We start from the raw sequence: 17,883 nt of genomic DNA, 5'->3' as shown, positions 1-17,883 counted from the left end.
CACTCTTCATTCAAGCTGTTTAGAAGGGGAAGGAATGGCCGCTTAGCCAGGCTCATCTCTCCCTAGGATGCCTGAGGTCATGCTTGTGGCCAGGTCATGAGATGGGGTTTGCAGCTTCTGCCCAAGTTCTGGCTAACTTTCCACCCCTTCTCTGCCCCACCCCCCACCACCATGCCTGGCTGCAAATCCCTCTCCAAAGAGAAGAGCTGAGGCCCTCCCCATTCCTCTTGTGGACTCACCCAAGTCCTGCTGCCGGTAAGCTAGGACTCAGCAGAGGGTGGGGTGAATGCTTAATGCTCTGAGCCCTAACACTGAAGCCTCAGTCACAACCCCAGTCCCCAGTCCCTAGCCCATTGTCAGCAAAGACAGCCACACAGTTAAAGTGCATCTCTGGTAATGCTTTATTGATCTGAAGGATCCTGCTGCACCTGGCTCCCTATCTCTCCATTCTCATCTGAAGTGCCCCTCAGGCCTTCCAGACACTTGCCCCCACCAGAGATTATAATACACTCATGAGAATTGATATATGTGTGTGTCTGTGCAAATGCGTGTGTGTATATATATGTGTGTGTATATATACACATACATATATATGTATGTATATATGTGTGTGTATCTCTATAAACACACATACACACACACACACACATATATATATATATATATATTAGCTGTACAGTATTTACAGGTACAAATAAAATAGGCTTGAAAATTACAGTGGTGGTTGGGACCCATCTCATTTCAGTTTACTCAGCAGACAGAAAAATAAAGCACCAGTGGCCTTTGAATGGCATTTGAATTTCCACGTGAGCAAAGATGGCTGGCCAGTGGGACAGAACAGGTTTGGCTTAAGCTCCAGCTGGCTAAGATAGGCCCTTCCATCTGGCTGGCCCAGGGGCCAGGTCTCTGCTTGAGAAAGGGGCTGTTATGTTAGCCCACTATCATAAGCAAAAGGGATGATGACATAGACCCTTGTCTCTTAACCACACTCTGCTTTTGCTTGGCCTGGGCAGTGTCAGTGCGTGGCCAAAGGCTACACAGGACCCCATGGGGTGGTCGATAAAGTGTGAAACCCAAGTCAGGGAATACTGGTTTCACTGGCATCTCGAGACTTGAGAAAGGAAGGTACTCCACTCTCACATCCCAATCTATGCCAAATCGTCATGTCACATATTAGGGGCCCGTCAGTGCCCACTCTTAACTCAGCCTCATAAAATTCAGCATCGTATTTACACAAATGAAACAGCTCGTGGTGACTGGGGCTGCCCTGCGCTCCACCCCTGTGCCCATTCACTCCAGTCCAATTCCTCTGAAAAAGACACTTCAGAGCCAGCGTTGGCCCCAAAGGCAGGACCAGAACCTCCTGTCCAACCTCAAAAGCATCCTTGCAGCAAACAAGACGGCTTGCCCTCTCAGTCTGGCAGAGAGCTGGGATCACACATTGCTGTCGACCTCTTTGCCCCTGCAGGCGGGGAGCTGTGGAGGCTTCATGCCAAGTGGCGGCCTCACAAGCAGGTGGCTGGTGGCAGCAGTCTTGCTACTCATGCGATTCTCTTCTCTCTTCGGGAGAGTAGAATACAGGGTTGGGGGTGAAGGGGGAGTGGAGTTACCTAAATTCTCTTTTTCTCCCCTCTATGTGCAGAGGAGCTTTAGGAAAGGGGACAGGACAGGCAGCTGGAGCCACCTGGGCCTGGCTCTGCTCCTGACAGCGGCACCCAGGGGGCTGCCCTGCTCTTATTCCCCCTCGCTCCCTTGGTGCCCAGGGGGCCTGGGTGGTGCCACCCTGGGACCAGCCCAAGGCTCACAGCTTTGTTTCAGGGCCCGCTGCCTGCAGGGTGGGGAAGGAGTCCCGGATCTTTGCCACTTCCATGGCACACAGGTGTCCAAAGACTTTGTTGTACCAGTCAGGAGAACGGCCCCTAGGGAAGCAGAAGAAACCAGGCATGAGCAATGGATTTTTCCCCAGAGCCCTCACCAGGGAGAAGGAAGAAAGGACTTGTCCCCAGCCCCAGGGATCAATAGCATGGGGCAGAAAGCAGGGGCAGAGGCAGGGGAGGGGCTCAAGGCCAAGGGGGTCGAGCAGGCTGTCCCAGGCCTGATACCTGAGGTCAGCCCGGCAGATGTGTGTGAGCCGAGAGCGGCCCAAGCCGCAAGGCTCCATGAGGTACTGGGACGTGAGCATGAGGGCTCGCACACCCGACTCTGGCACAGGTTGTTCCGGATCCAGGGACTGGGAGACAAGCAGGCAACCCCCACGAGGCAGGTCAGAGCGCCACATCCTATTGGAGAAGGGACACGTAGGCTCAGATTCCTAGTGCTGGTTTCCACCCCACTTCTCCGGCCCCCCAAGCACAGAAGGGTAGCAGCTGCAGCCCCTCACCGAAGCACCACAAAGTCGCGGCAGGGATGGGGTGCCATGCTGTCGGTGACATAGTGGTACAGCTCCACACCCGGCATCAGGGCTTCCAGCACCTGGGCCCGCAGCAGATCCTCATCCCAGAGGGCCCGCTCCCGGAGAACACGATGCAGCACCACAGCTGGGGGGGCTGCCACCTCTGTGGATGCCTTCCATAGCCGCAGGGGGTGCCCATCCGGTGCCTGTGAGCCACAGGAGTGGGGATGGAGGCAGCTGTCAGGGCTGGAGAACTCTGACTCCAGCCCTAAGTCCAGGCCTCAAACTGCAGGGCCTGAGGCTTAATAGGGTAGGCTGCAGAGCTCCTCTGCTAGCGCTGGCCAGACTGAGACAGTGCTCCCATGCTCCCTGCCCTCTCTCTCTCTTTTCTGGATGTCTGCTTTTCAGTCTGTTAGACAGCATAAAGAGATGACGGGGCGCACATTCTCAGAGGCCTCTCAGGCCCTACCATGATGGGCACAGTGCTTGGAGGTGCAGGAAGATGGTGATTGTCAAGGAGCTCGCCATCTAGCACAGGCAGTAAAACACATGCACAACAAAAGCTGCCACTTACAGAACCTTTAGTATGTACCAGGCATTCACACTCACCCTGATCCTACATGGAAGGTTTTGTTATGACCGTTTTTTTACACAGGACACTTCAGGCTTGCAATCTTACTCAGAATCCATGTCCAAGAAAGAGCATGACCAGTGCCCAGAGGGGAACAGAGAGAAATCCCCTCCATCCTGGGGCATGACAGAAGGTTCTGAATGGAGGAGGAACACATTCCGTTGTCGCTAAAGGTGACTCGGGAGACGTAATGCTTGGGGTCAGGGCAGTCCAGGCAGCAGGACCGCACAAAGGTGCAAATGCAAGGATTCAGCTGGACTGCGGGGCAGGGAGAGATGGGAGTTGAGGCTATCAAAGCAGCATCGTATCTGGAACGGGGCTTTTGGAAGGTCATTCTGGCAGGTGGTTCCTGAGAGAGTTCCCTTGGTCTCATTTGGTTCTTGATTCCTTAAGGTACTTTCTTGACTTTCTGACATTCTCCAAGGACCAGGCCGAGGCACGGCGAGACTCGGGGGGCAGCTCCTCCCCGGCTCCTTCCTTTGGGTTCTCTGACTCCCCTTGCCTGCACCATGCTCTCCCAGCCCCATAGCAGCCACCCGTGGTGTGGCACTCACCTTCCTGCAAGCCAGCTCCGTGTGCTGGGGCCCTGGCACGCTCATCCAGCCCTTGAAGCGCTCAGCAGCATCACGCAGCAGGTCCTGGATATTCTCTTCCATGTAGAGGCTCAGGCTTACCCCTGCAGCTTGGGCCTGACGCAGCTCAGCCAGGGCTGGGCCGGGAGGGCTGAGCTCAGCTGCGCTGTAGGAGCTGCACAGCTGCAGCACCATGTCCTGGGGCACCTGAGAGGGCACACACACAATGGGCTGCAGCTCCAGAGAGCAGGAGACCCCATGGGGTCTGTCAGGTTCATGTTAAGGGCAGTGGAGAGGTGCAGCTACCACAGCAAGGTAGATGAGAAACATTGTGGGGGAAGAGTTGGGGGTATAGGCTTGAGGGGTATGTGTCAAATTGGGTCCTATCCCTGACTTGGGGCACCGAGGTCAGGCCTGATGGTTCCCCCAGGTCTGGTAAGTAGGTGCCATGGCCTGGGGTTACTCACCTGGAAAAGTTTCTTGCAGTCACTGATCATGTGCGACAGGCCCTGGGTGGCTGCCATGTTGTCACTCAGGTCCCTAGGGCCTGGCCTGCCAATGAGGCTGCGTTTGCTCTTGATCCTAGATGGAGCAGGAGGTGGTGAGAGGAGAGATGGCACAAGAGCACAAGACAAGATGGCAGACAGGCTGCCTTCTAGCTGCCAGGAAGCCACTTTGCCAAACCTGACCACAAAACAACCTGCCGCCTTTTGGAAGGCCCTGCTCCACAGCATCCCACCAGCCCAGGGCCCCTGAGGAGTCAGGCTCACTCCTTGTGGTGAGGCTGAGACACAGCAGTGCCAGCCATCAAAAGCCAAAAGTCCAGTGGGGCCCAAATTGTCTGGACCCGGCCCGGCCCTGACATGCCGTGCACCATTTCACCTGGGAGAGGGGCTATCCTTCTTAGAGACATTGAGGTGGAAGATGGAGGGCGCCAGGCACACTGCCAGGTTGCCTGCTGTCATCTGGTTTTCCTCGGCAGAGGCAATGTCACTTAAGAAGTAGAGCAGGGTCTGTAGCACCTCTCGGTTCTCATCGGGGAGCAGCAAGGTGGCGGCTTGTGCTGCTGCCAACCACTGATCCTTGGGGAGGACTGTGAGGAAGCAATGGAAGAAGAGCCTTCCTTACTTCCCCAGAGGCCTTAGCAGCCAGCCTCCTGTTTCCAAGGGGGCAAAAGGCACAGCAGTCCCAAGGGGAGCGGTGAGAGGGAAGGGAAAATGTCAGTTCTGTGAGGTCTCTGGGTGCTTGATCTAGCTTTATTACTAACATACAGTGTAACCTTATGTAGTTCTTCCCTCAGGGCCTCAGTCTACCCTTCCATATAATGGGTTTGGGGAAGCAGAATGGTCTCTCTGCAAGGGCCTTTCCAACTCCAGATAGTAACTGTTCCAATCATCAGCTCACAGGTCCAGCTACATTTGCCTGCACCAGGTTTATCTTCCACAAGTTCTGGGATTCAGGGAGGTTGAGAATGGGGCAGGTTGTTGGGGATAGGAGTGGGCGACTCACGCTGGTAGATCTGGAGGAAAGTGGTGGTGAGCTTGCTGGTGAAGATGGGCTCAGGCAGGTCCCGGAAATACTGCTTTAGCAGGTCAGCCACGTCGTAGGCTGACTGGCCCTCATAGCAGACATTGTCAGGCGAGGTCTCATTCATTTGACGCAGGTTCTGGATCCTGGACTTGACCCCAGACTTGCGGAAGATGCCTACCTACTCCATGCAGGGGAGGGAGGGAGTGAGGAAAACATGCATGAGTAGGAGGCAGACTGTGAGGCCAGCCCTGGACTGGGTGTCAGGAGCCTAGGCCATCCCAGAGACTTCAAAGCTTATCAGGCCTCCTGAGGGGCAGGGTAGGAGACAAATGGGAAAACCAAAGAGAAGGATTTTTACAGCTTCAGGACAAAAGAAAAAAGATGCTTTTGTGGAGATGAGTAGAAAAAGGTGGATCTAGGCAAATTCAGGCTCCCAGAAGATAAGGACTACAGAGCCTGGGCCAGAAAGAAGGTAGCACAGAGCTGGGCATAAGGAGTAGAAAGGAGTTTCATCCTTGCTGGTCCTTGCTGAGAACAGCAAAGGCCTCTGGTGGACCAGCCCAAGTGAGGGGGAAGGCCAGAGCAGTTCCTCTCCCCAGCTCCTCAGCCTTCAGCCCAATGCCCACCACCACCCCACCCCTGCACCATCTCCCGGCAGGCTGCCCCACGAGGGCTCACTTGGTCCAGGCACTGGCTGCGCAAGTAGCGCATGGCTTGCTGAATGCTCTGTGGCAGTGGCTGGCCCGTGCGCTGCACGTGGATGAGGGGTGGCACCCCAAATACGTGCTGTCCCCGGTAATCTGGGGTCTTGTTCCTCCTCATGAACTTGGGCATTGACCTGTTTGGGAGAATGACAAGTGATCAGATAGGGGGAACACAGTTTGGAGACTCTGCCTGCAGTCTCAGAGGATCAGGTGGGGTGAGGGGGGTAAGGCACACACCACTGCCCCAGAGTCAACACTCATTGAGCACCTGCTTTGGGCCCAGCCCCAGGGAGTCACAGAGGAACACAGAGAGCTCTCAGTCTGGCCAAGGAGATAACTGTGTCAATAGGCAGTAACAACTCATGTGGCCAGTAGGAGGCCAAGAACTTAGGGGAAGACCCACTGAGGGAGGGGAACTGTACCTAGCGAGTTAGGGAAGGCTTCGGAGAGGACGTGGTAACTCAGCAGGCTCTTGAGGGATAGGAAGGCATTGTCCCAGAGGAGAAATGGGGAAAATGCATTCCAGGCAGAGAGCACAGCACAAACAAAGGCAAAGAGGCAGGAAAAAGATCATAGCACGTTCACGGAAGGATGACTGGTCCCACTGGTCTGTAAGGTGGGGTTGCTTAGGAGCGGTAGGCTAAAGAGCCAGAAGGATGGAGCGGGACCAGAACAGGAAGGAGTCATGGTGGGAGGGAATCTGGACAATGGGGAGCCAGAGAAAAGTGTTTATCTGGAGAGTGACAACCACAGCTGCATTTTAGGACAATCTCACTAGTTGCAGCACAGAGATTGGGATGGAGAAGATACAGCTGGAGGACCTCAGGTCCTCTGCCCCATACCCAGCCTCACCAAGCCCCTCCAGCCTCCTGGCATATCTCACCGCTCCCCTGGCCTGTGGGCCCTGCCTGCCTGCACCCACCTCCTGGGCTGACCCTGCCTGGGGACGTGGACCTGAGTCAGCAGTTCCCCACCCTCCATGGCCCAGGAGCCACTCACCAGACCCAGCCCTGCTTGTGGGGCACAGTGTACTTCTCCATGAACGCGGTAAGCCGCAGCAGCGAGCCCTTGTGCAGGAGGTTGATCTGGCCTGCAAACTGCCGGTTGATCTCCAGCGACTCTGAGTTGAGGCTGGGACGATGGGAGTTCTGGAAGCTATGCCAACGGAGCTTCCTGGTGGGGGGCGGTGAGAGGGGTGGAGAAGCCCAGAGGAGCAGGTTTGGCTAAACCTTAGAAAAGGTGTTATTGTGGTCCCCTTTTTTCTCCCCAAAGAAAAAATGCGGGGAGCTGGGAACACTTTCTAGTGCTGCTGCTGAGGCCCCAGGGTGGAAAAAGCTTGGACTCAGCTTCTTAGGGGCCAAGAAGTTCTTGGGGAGGGTGGCACAGAGCTCAGGCCCATCTAGTGCCAATAAGCAGTGAAGACCCCTGCCCATCCCAAGACTACCGTGGAGGGGCTGCTCCAAGAAACCCTGAATGGGCAAAGCTGGGGACCAGAGACCATCTCCTCTAGCATCCTCCCTCACTTTACAGATGAGGAAACTGAGGCCCAGAGAGGAGAGCATCATTTCCTCAAGGCCACAGCACAGGCAGGTTCTGGACCTAACTTTCTGGATTCCCAAGTCCTGTACTCTCTCTCGTGAGCTGGCTGTGAGGGGATAACGCAGCCCCCAAGCACTTAGCCCTGGGCCTCATGACTGAGAAATCAGCTTCAGAGACAGAGAGAGAACAGGAGACCCTGCGTCCGCCCCATCCCAACCCAAACTCTCACCTGCAGGGTCTGGTAAGTGAGGCCCCAACACCTGAATCGCGCCGTTCACGGGGCATTGATGCCTGGAGTCCAGCCAGGGGCCCCGCAGCCTCAGCCTCATTCATGGAGTTCCCACTACTGTCAAGTTCGCTGGAGGAGGCCACAGTGTCAGAAATGGAGTGTCCTTCTTCCACAGACAGGCTAGAGGCAAAGGTGGGTTCCCCGCCTGAATGTGCCTCCTGCTCACTGTCCTGGGCTGGGGCCGGGGCCAGGGCTGGGGCCGGGGCCTCAGCCTCTTCCTGTGCCAATGGTTCAGCCTCAGCTGGAGCCTGAGCCGGAGCCAGGACTGCTGGCTGGACTTCAGCCTGGGCCCAGGCTGGGGACTCTCCATGGGCCGGAACCTCCATCTGGCTGAGAGCCTCAGCTTGGCATTTGACCTCAACTGTGGCTATTTCTACTGATGAAGTGGCCTCCTCCTCTTCCTCATCTCCAGGCCCCAGGTCTGGGTACATGGCCCGAGACCACAGCTCTACTCGTTGCTGTAGCCCCCACACGTGCTGGAGGATGTCGTCTAGGTGAGCATAGCTGCCCCCACTCTCCTCATCATCTTCATCTTCAGCCTCAGCCCCAACCATTACAGGTTCAGCTGGGTATAGCTCAGGCAAGTTGTCATACGTGCTGGCATGGCTGCCCGTTGAGCCACAGGAGCCCCGGCGCCCCTCACAGCCCCACCGCCTACCTGGCTGCCAGTCTGCCAGGCGGTGTCCATCCTCAGGACACAGGCTCTCAATGGACAGGGAGCGAGGGAATGTGCCTGGTTTGTGGTCCCCAGGAACGTGCACCAGGCAATCACCCCGGTGTGTCCACTGAGGATGCCGGAACGAGGCCACAGGCCAGGCCTCCCAGGCCTTCCGAGTATTGGCACCACTGCCACCGGCTGAGGTGGCGGCCCAGTTCTTGGCCCTGTAAAATCCAGCTGAGAGGAAGCCACGACAACTGCGGAAAGATGAGGCTTTGGAGACCTTCTCTGAGGTGGCTGGACTATGCTTGGGCTCTGCTTGCTGGCTGCCACTCTTTTCCTTCCGCCTCAGAGACTCAAGGTGCTTGAGGAAGCTACGGTTACGATGGCGCTTCTTGGCTTTGTCCTGGGGACCCTCCTGGCCCTGGGTGGGGCTGAGGAGGGGCCGGTCACTCGAGCTGGGGGCACAGCCTGGCAAGGGCAAGTCTGCTGGCTCGGGTGGTAGGCTCACGGTGATGACTGGCAGAGAGGTGGCACTAAGCTCGGTGAGGACGCTCTCACAGCTTGAGGTCACTGGCAGGCCAGGGCTCGGTGGGGCCAACAGATCAGAGGACCCCATAGGAGACCAGCACTTACTTTCCTGCTGGAAGGCCCAGTGGCTACTGATGGTACACTGCTCTTCCTCTTCTGAGTCTTCATTCTGGGAAAGGCACTGCAGGATCAGGTCAGAGAAGCCCAGGCCACAAGTCCTTGCTTGTACTCCACTCTCTGCTTCCAAACTCTTGGGGGACTCTGAGGTGAAGGGCCCTGCTTTCTGGCTGAGAACATGGCCTAGGTGGGGAGAGCTAGCTCTGGGAGTGCCAGAGGAAGCCAGCAGTCACAGACAGAGCCCAGATGTATGGTAATGGTAATGGTAATGGTCAACTAATTCATCTAACCCCCCTTTCAATTTTACAGATAGGAAAACAAACCTACAAACCAGAAGCCACTTGCCCAAGGTCAATGATATACATTAAGTCAGTGACAGACCTTCCCAAGCTCTAGGCTGTAGTCTTAGATTAGAATCACAACAGAGCTGGACGGAATTGGAGATTTTCTAGTTCATCTCCTTCTTTGCAAAATGGGGAAACTGAGGCCCAGAAGGGAAGAGGTTTCCCTGAGGTCCCTCAGTAATCAGTGGTAGAGCTGAGACCAGGCCCCATGGGCCTCCTGTCTCACAGCCCAGGGCTTTGGTCACTTGGCTGCCCCACCTGACTATAGGCCTCCGGTATAGAAAGCCCCAGAAAAAAAAAAAGCAAGAAAGCAAGTTCCCAGGAAAGAATGGGGTCCTAGATCTCCTCCATCTCTACCCCTAGCTGGGGAAAGGCACTGCTCTGGACATCTCAGACTCCTGGGATACTGGAGCTAGTTTTACAAATGGTTTACGTATGCCCTGGGTTTCCTTATGGCACCACAAGACCACAGACCCACGCTTTGCCATGACTCACCTGCTTGCTTTGAAAATGAACCTCCAGTTTCATCGAGGCACAATTATTCAAGGTCATCAGCCTCCTGTAACAAAATGGAAGTGTCCAACCAAGGGTCCCCATCCCCAAAGCCTGGCAGAGCCTACCAAGATGCACCTGCCACTTCACATGCCCAAGCCATCAAAACTTCTCGCAAGCTCCAATATTCGTGAAGGTTTAAGAACCAGACACAATGCTGGGAAGATTATGGCCTCTGCCCTCCAGGAGCTTACACAGAGAGTGGAAATAAACCCTACAGAAATGGGGCGTGTTCAAAGACAGAGCAGACAGAAGGCACAGCAGACAAACACAGGGAGAGACAAGCAACTTCCATGAAGGAGGGATGCAGTCAGAGAAGGCTTCCTGGAGGATGCAAATGGGATTTTGAAGGTGAGAGAAACAGGGACTCTTACCCAAGCTTACACAGGACACTGTAGGTATACAGTCAGCAAACAGACCAGTGTGGGCATGAGACCAATGGGGCTAAGGCTAATGAGCCAGCTCGCAAAGGGCTTTGGGTGGTATGCTAAAAAGTCTTTGCATTTTTATCCTTAGGCAGTGACACATTTTAAGCAGAAAGAACAACCATTTGGAGCTGTTACAATGCGACGCTGGTGGATCTAGATCGATCTGGGAGTAGGGTGAGGGAAGAGGGAGAGGGGAGGGGAGAGATGGGCTATCAAGACTAAAGCCAGTTAGGCTGAAGCCTTGTGATCGATCCAAGGAGAAGCCATGGTTTGGCCTCAAACAAGGGCCAAGCTGGTGTAAGTAGAGAGGGACTGAAGCAGAGGAATATTTGGGGGCTATAACTTTAGGAGAAAAGAAACAAGGCCAGATCTTGGCTTTCTAGCTAGAGTGCCTGGGTGGTTGAGGGTATCACAAACACAAAGAACAGAATGAGCAATGTGACCACAGAAGATGAGCTTTGTTAGTAAGCTGGGCTCCTCCTCTGTTAGAGGGTACAAGGGATGTTTTTTTCCACGAGGAAGCTTCAAGCCAGGCCTTTGGCTTCCCAGGCCTGGCCCTCAGCCCACCTACCTACACAGGGCCCCCAAAGAGTCCTCGTCCAGAAAACCGTGGTTTTTCTTCACAGAGCCAATATCCAGGGGAAACGAACCTTCTGTATGGCAGAGAGAAGCAAAGATGAGTGCAGTGGTATATCACAAACTCAGCCTCAGCAGCCCTTGGGCTGGAAGGGAACGGCCAGGAAGGAGGGGGAGCAGGAAGACAAGAGGCAAAGCAGAAGGAAAAAAAGTCAGGAATAAAGAAGGGTGCCCAGGGAGTTCAGGGAAAGGTCTGGGAGAGGCCTAGAGGGCTGAGCTGGACCCAAGAACTCTGTCAGTCAGTAAGGCAGGTCCATGGGAGATAGCAGGCCCAAGACCCCGGGTGGCTGCCAAGAGCCCAACACGGGCTCCCCCATTCCCCTTTGAATCCTGGGCTGCTCAGGCAGGGAAACTTCTCCTTGGCCCAAGGTGAACTTGGGGGAGTAGGGCGGGAGCAAGGACAGAAGGGACAGGACAGCACAGTAGCCAAACAATACCTTGCATCCCCCTGTGGCCCAGAGCACACTCCCTGGGACTTAGGGAGGGGAGAGGGGAAAGAAAGGAGTTGGGGGGAATGGAAGAGAGAATCTGAGAAGTCTCACAGCTCTCTACCTTACTGGTGAAGCAAGCCCATTTGTTCCTTTACTCATTCAACTAATGAGTATCCAATTGAGCATTTACTTTGTGCCAGACACTTGAGCAAACCATACAGCATACAACAGTGAACACAACAAAAATGGTTCCTGCCTTCTTGGAGTTTACACTCTTAAAGGAAAAAGATAAGCAACAGTACTTAAAACCAAGATGGTGCAGTCATGGAAGACATCAGCCAGCATGATAGTGTAAAGGGAGGCTGGTAGGGGTGGGGGCTGCTTGTAGAGAGGTGGTCAGCAGAGAGCTTTCTGAAAGCAGTGACATCCGAGCTGAGTCCTGAAAGATGAGAAGCAGCCAGCTGTGCAAGGAAACTGCAGAGAGAGTTCCAGGCAGGAGGAACATCAGCATCAAGGCTCTGAAGAGGGAAAGAGCTTGGTGTGAGCAAGTGTAGAGAGGAGCCCTGTGAACAAAAGTAAGAGTAATCAATGGAAGTTGGAGAATGCAGTCTGACAGGCCAGAGCAGAGCGTCTGTGTGTATTACATTCTGAGTGTGCTGGGAGGCCATCGGAGGGTTTGGAGCAGGAGTGACAGTCAGACCTATGGCCAAAAAGAGCCCTCCAGCTGCAGTGTAGAGATGAGAGTGCAAGAGCACAGGAAGCTGCTGCACTAGCCCAGGTGAGCTGTGACACTGGGTCACACCAGGCTGTGGCAGTGGAGGTAGTAAGAAGTGGATTGATTCAAGATACGTTCTGGAGGGAAAAAGGTCTTGCTGAAGGGTTAGAGATAGGAGATGGGAACAAGGAGGAATTAAATTAAGGATGACTCCTGGGTATGGGGCTTGAGCAAGTGGGTAAATGGTGGTACCATCATGAGTTGGTTTCAGACCTGTTTAATCCGAGACACCCATCAGACATCTGAGTAGAGAGATTGAATTGGCAGCTGTGAATATATGAATCTGGAGCTTGGGGATGAGGTCTGGACATTTGGAAGTCATCAGAATATGGATAGTACTTAGACAAAGATCTCATGAGAAAGAAATGTTGAGAGAGAAGAGGGCCCCGGACAGAGCCCTGGGATATCCTAAACTTTAGATATCAGTTAGAGGAAGCAGAGTCAGCTAAGGAGACAGAACCCAGCCAGAGAGGCAGCCAGGAAAGGGGGGCATTCCAGAAGCCGAAGGAAGGAGTGGCCAGTGGCACCGAATGCTGCTGAGAGATGGAGCAAGATGAGGACTGGGAAGTGACCACTGAGTGTGACCACATGGAGGTCACTGGTGAATTGACCAGGCAAGTTGACCAGGCGAGGTGGAGGTGAAGCCAGGGTGCAGTAGGGGTGTGGGGAGAAAAGGGGAAGGGAAACAGCAAGTGTGAAGAACTCTAGAAAAACACGAAAGAGAAATGAAGGAAAACAGAGAAATGAGGCCATCACTGTGGGGCAAGTGAGGCCAAGCCTGGGCCACCAGGGTGTACAACTCCAGGCGGCATTCTTCACACCGTGTGTACCTACATGGCATCCTCAGGATTGGTACCACGTGATGACCCTGGTCAAGACAAGGTACTTTAAAGGCACGGGCAACAGCAGAGCTTGTGGCAGTTGTGAGAGCAATCCCTTAGAGATGATGCAGGAGAGAAAGGTGCAACTGCAGGAGCAAAGTCCCTGAAAAAAATCGGAGCAGGGCCAGGAGACACTGCTTGTGTGTAGTTGGAGAGAGAATCTGACTTGCCCCATTTAACAGATGAAAAACTGAGGGCTAGGGGAAGTATGGGAGGGTAAACAGTTGAGTGGCCTTACCTTCAAAAAGCTGCACATACTGAGGGAATCCTGTTGCTCGAAGCCACTCACATGCTCTTTTGGCCTCGGCTTCTGAAACAGAACAAGGGAAAGAAACAGGCAAAGAAATGGGGTTAGGAGGGTGCTGACACCAGGGCCCTAGGTGCATGCTGCCCAACCCCAGCAGGCAGACATGTCTCATTCTGGTGATCTAGCAATGGCAAGAGAAGGCCAGAGGTCCTAGCACATTTGCTCCAAGTCATAGCCAGCCAGGAGGCCCTCTGCTCCCCAAACCCTACTGTCTGGGCATCCTGGCCCTGGCTTTCTTGAGTCTCATTCCCTGCCTGTTCCAAACCCCTCCCACTCTCCCACCCCCTGCCCAGGAACCAGGATCATCTGGGGTCAAGGAGGCCTGCTGGGATAAGAAGCCACAGCTGTGTCCACCCCCGAGCCTTTCTGAGGGACTCACCCCCTTCCAAGGCCCTGGGTAGACCACCCTAGTCCAGGCAGGAAGTAGAAATGTTCAACCATTCCTATCATTCTCTTTCTCATCATCGCATCTAACATTCTTCAGCACTTTGACAGCCAACTCTCATTTCACACACACAATAACTGGTGATGGCTTTGCTATCCCCATTTTACAGACAAACAAACAGGCTCAGCCTATGGTCTCACAGTGGACAAAGCAGCAGTGCCAGGGTTGGAATCCCAGCTGAGTCTGACAGCAGCACCCCCATGCTCATTATAGTCCTCCCTCCTCAGGGAGCTTCCCAGTACTGCCCCAGCCCTCTTGGCCTATTTGTGTCATAGTGCAGTGCTGAGTGTCATGAAGACACAGTACTGGCCTGTCGGGGTCTTGGGGGGCCATGGCTAGGTCAGCCTGTCGCCTCTGCTCTGGGAGTTCTGGCACAGAGCTGAGCACCCCTGCCAGCACCAGCAGAGATGTGCAGCTGGACTAAAGCCACAGAGGAGGCGCTCCTAGTCAGGGTAGGCCAAATACCAGCAGCAAAGCCCTGCACCTGCCTGGGCGGTTATTTGCTTCCCACCCAGGTGATGCCAAGATGAATGGGGCTGGGACCATGGGACCTGGCATCACCGGGTTGGTGGGGGAAGTCAGCTGGCTTCAGCAGAGCTGATCCTGCCATGGAGTCCTGCCCCCAACACGTCCTCCATTTCCTCAGCACCTGTGGCCACAGTCTCGCCTGGCCCCCCTGACCAGAGGACTCTAAGGAGGCTGGTGAGGTTTTTCCAAGACAGGAAGAGCTCTCTCTTCCCAGTGCTCACTCACAAGGAAACCCAGGATGAAATCCTAGTGGCTGGGACAGATAAGATGAAGGACAAAACAGTATTTCAGAGATGCTAGGTGAGTAGACAGTGGAGGGAAGAGTGGGGGAAGTCAGAAGTCAGTCAGAAAAAGTAATGGGCTCCTCAAGGGTCACACACTGATGAGGATTTGAGGGAAAGAAGAGAGGGCTCTGCAGCCCCTGGAGCCCCTGCAGGTTTTGGGGGCAAATGGGGGTAAGGGCAAGGATGAACATCTGTGCATTTCTGTGAGTGAATGCAACAGGTCAGTGCCCACCACAGCATCTGTCTCTACATGTAGCTGTAGCCAAATCTGCTCATGTCCATGACTCATGAGGATCACTGTGGGACCATGCACCTGTATATACCCACAGGCACCTCAGTCTGTGCATGCATCTGCCTCTCTTTCTCTCTCTGTCTGTCTCTCTCTCTCTCGTCTCTTTCTCTCCGTGTGTGTGTGTGTGTGTGTGTGTGCATGCATACATGTATGTTTTATGTTACTGCAACTTCCTAACCTAAGATAGAGATCTAGGAATCACCAGGACCTCTGAGGGGTCCCTGGAAAGTGTCTGACAGAGCCCTGCTAGCAGTACCTCCACCTGTCTGGCAGGGGGCAATGCAAGCCTGAAAAAGGATCCTGTGCTCCAGGCCAGTGGTGATGTAAGACCAGTCCAAAGGGAGCTGCCCAGGGAGCCTGTGAGGAACATGGTTCTGCTGCTAGGACAGCTGAGCTGGCTGCCACAGCCACTTCCCTGTCCCTGTTCCTGTCATGCCCCTGGGATGAGACCCTTTCCCCATCTCAGCACGCATCCTGGCAGCCAGCTCTGCTTTCCTGTTATTAGGACAAAAGGGAGGTGCCAGAAAATGGACCAGGTTAGGACTTCCAGAGAGGCAGGCGCAGGAGCAGACAGTGGCCCCTAAAGGGTCGCAAGTATGGCCACCCCAGGAAAGGGAGCAAATCTCTAGAGTAGGCCTGCATGCCAGGAACACACCCTTAAAATCCCACTGCAGCCCTCAGTTACTCATGGCTAATGGAGAGGGTAGGAGAGGCACCTCCCTCCCCTAATGCTAGGCATTGGCCCTAGCTGGGGGTTGGCAGAAGGGGACCATCTCACTCAGGTCAATGCCAAGTTCTTTCATGACTACCTAGAGCCCTGTAGCCCCTTGCTACTCAAAGTGTAGTCCCAGACTAGCACCATCAACATCACCTGGGAGCTTGTTAGAAATGCAGAATCCCAAGCCCCACACCCAGAACTACTATATTTAAGAAGACCCTTGGGCAAACACATTAAAGGTTGAAAAGTCTTGGTCTAAATCACATTGCTCAGTGATTCTCACCCCTGGATGCACATAAGAATCAGCTAGGAAGTGTTATTTTAAAAAATACCAGTGCCCAGGGCCCCTTCCCCAGAAGGCTGGCTTAATTGATCTGTGGTAGGACTCTCCACATTGGTATTTTTTAAAAGTTACAGTATAAGGCCTACTGAGGCCCAAGAGACTTTTCCAAGGTCATACAGGGTAAAGTGTCACAGCTGAGACTATAACCCTGATCTTTTCACTCCATGTTCAGTGCTCTTTGCCATTGCATTATGCCACCTGCCCTCATGCCAGCCAAGCAAGGAGCTCAGACTCAAAGGAACCAACCCCAGCCCCCCAGGCTGTTTTCCTGCTCCTTCTGGTCTAGTGGAGTCACAACCCAGGGTTCAAATCCTGATGCTGTCAGTCACTAGCTCTTTGACTTTGGGCGAGCTGTATAACCTCTCCAGGTTTCTGTTTCCTTCTTGGTAAAATAGGAGCCATGGCATCCACATCTTTTTTCTATTTTTATTTTATTTTTCATGTTTATGGGTTTTTTTTTTCTTTTTGAGACAGGGTTTCACTCTGTCAACCAAGCTGGAGTGCAGTGGCGCTATCACAGCTCACTGCAGGCTCAAACTCCTGGGTTTGTGTGATCCTCCCATCTCAGCCTCCTGAGTAGCTAGGACTACAATAGCATCCACCACACCACACCTGGTTAATTTTCTTTTTATTTTTTGTAGAGACAGGGTCTTACTATATTGCCCAGGCTGATATCCATCTCCTGGCCTCCAGTGATCGTCCTGTCTCCCTGTCTCAGCCTCCCAAAGTGCTAGGATTACAGGTGTGAGCCACCACACCCAGCCAGCATCCACATCTTATAGCTACTGAGAGCATTAAATAAAATACTACAGAAAGTAAAAGCCCCTGGCACATAATACCAAGCACTCAACAAATGTGTTCCACCCCAACTCTGACTCTGAAGGGTCCCAAAGAAAAAGAGGAAATTAGAGAAAGAAGCCCAGCTGCTGCGTTCCCCTGTGGGTCTGGACAATGGCTTTGCCCAGACCACTGTCAGAATTGCAGCCAAACGGCTGGGGGAAGTGAGGTAAGCAGCCTTCAAAGAGGCTGCAATTGCTCCAAAGACAAAGGAGCAAAGGAGTTTGGAGTAGGGCTACAGACTGAATTCCCCACCAGCCCTCCTTAACAGGAATCTAGAGAATGTAATGGGTTATTACCAAACAGGATGTCAGGGACATTGGCTCCCCACAATACACCATCTCATGGAGGGCTGGGAGGCCCCGAGGCTCCCTCCCAGATGGATCAGTCAGAGACATATGTCTTGGTGATTAAAGGCTGAACTGAGGTGCTCTGCCTTGTCCCTCCCACTCGTCTCAGCCTACCCAGGCTGAGGCCAGGAGTGACCCCACCCCCACCCCCAGTAGACTCAATTCACCTGGGGCTGAAGCCCAGGTGGCCCGGACTGAGGATGGGCTTATGTATCTGGTGGGGAGAGTGACAACGGGCAGGCTGAGGTGAGTGAGGTAGGAATGTCTGTGGCCCCTTGCCCTACCTCTGTATCCAGATATGCAGATTCCAAGGCATGGCTGCCAGCAGTTTTAAAGGCTATATTCTGCAGGCAGTGCATGCTCTGGCCAAAGCTTAGGTGATGTGCCAGGATAGGTCAGTAACAGCAGTCAGCTGGCACAAACTGGATTCCACCGAGACTTAAGCCCCTGGGGGAGGGGCCCAGATGACCCAGGCTGGGAGAGTCAGGGGAGAGGGCATACTAGAAAGCTCCAGAGTCCAATCAGGCCTCAGAGCCAAACCCACAGGTCTCCTGGAGGGAGCATCAAAGAAGGAAAGGCTGAGCAGCAGCACATGCTTTCTGAGGTCAATGACAGTATCTGCACCTACATTTACACAGGCCACGTCCCAGAGACAGCACAGAGCAGTTTTCTATGCTGAGAAGGATGCAACCAGGAAAAAAGCAGGCCTTCTGGTCTTGAGAAACGCTCAAGCATAGGGCTTATGCACCCAGGAAAGAGGCAGCAACAT

General features: G+C 53.9%; 1 protein-coding gene across 6 annotated transcripts in view; it reads right to left on the bottom strand.

The window, feature by feature from the left end:
- Positions 1 to 377: 377 nt before the first annotated feature.
- STARD8 (StAR related lipid transfer domain containing 8) overlaps positions 378 to 17,883 on the bottom strand; it is a 78,125-nt gene continuing 60,619 nt past the window's right edge. For 2 of the 6 annotated variants that reach the window (XM_016943794.3, XM_063804578.1), the window contains 13 exons: positions 13,249 to 13,320; positions 10,859 to 10,940; positions 9,803 to 9,866; positions 7,598 to 9,015; positions 6,829 to 7,002; positions 5,804 to 5,963; positions 5,105 to 5,303; positions 4,478 to 4,688; positions 4,063 to 4,177; positions 3,578 to 3,802; positions 2,381 to 2,598; positions 2,103 to 2,279; positions 378 to 1,919 (listed from right to left, as the gene is read on the bottom strand). In XM_016943794.3, the coding sequence (XP_016799283.1) occupies positions 1,802 to 1,919; positions 2,103 to 2,279; positions 2,381 to 2,598; positions 3,578 to 3,802; positions 4,063 to 4,177; positions 4,478 to 4,688; positions 5,105 to 5,303; positions 5,804 to 5,963; positions 6,829 to 7,002; positions 7,598 to 9,015; positions 9,803 to 9,866; positions 10,859 to 10,940; positions 13,249 to 13,320 (3,233 nt within the window). In that variant the 3' untranslated portion in view covers positions 378 to 1,801. The other 4 variants (XM_016943793.4, XM_016943795.3, XM_063804577.1 and 1 more) reach the window with 3 other exon arrangements.

The sequence above is a fragment of the Pan troglodytes genome, chromosome X, assembly GCF_028858775.2.
Source record: "Pan troglodytes isolate AG18354 chromosome X, NHGRI_mPanTro3-v2.0_pri, whole genome shotgun sequence".
NCBI lineage: Eukaryota > Metazoa > Chordata > Mammalia > Primates > Hominidae > Pan > Pan troglodytes.
The sequence above is the reverse complement of the archived record's forward strand: the minus strand, read 5'-3'. Positions and strand labels throughout refer to the sequence as shown.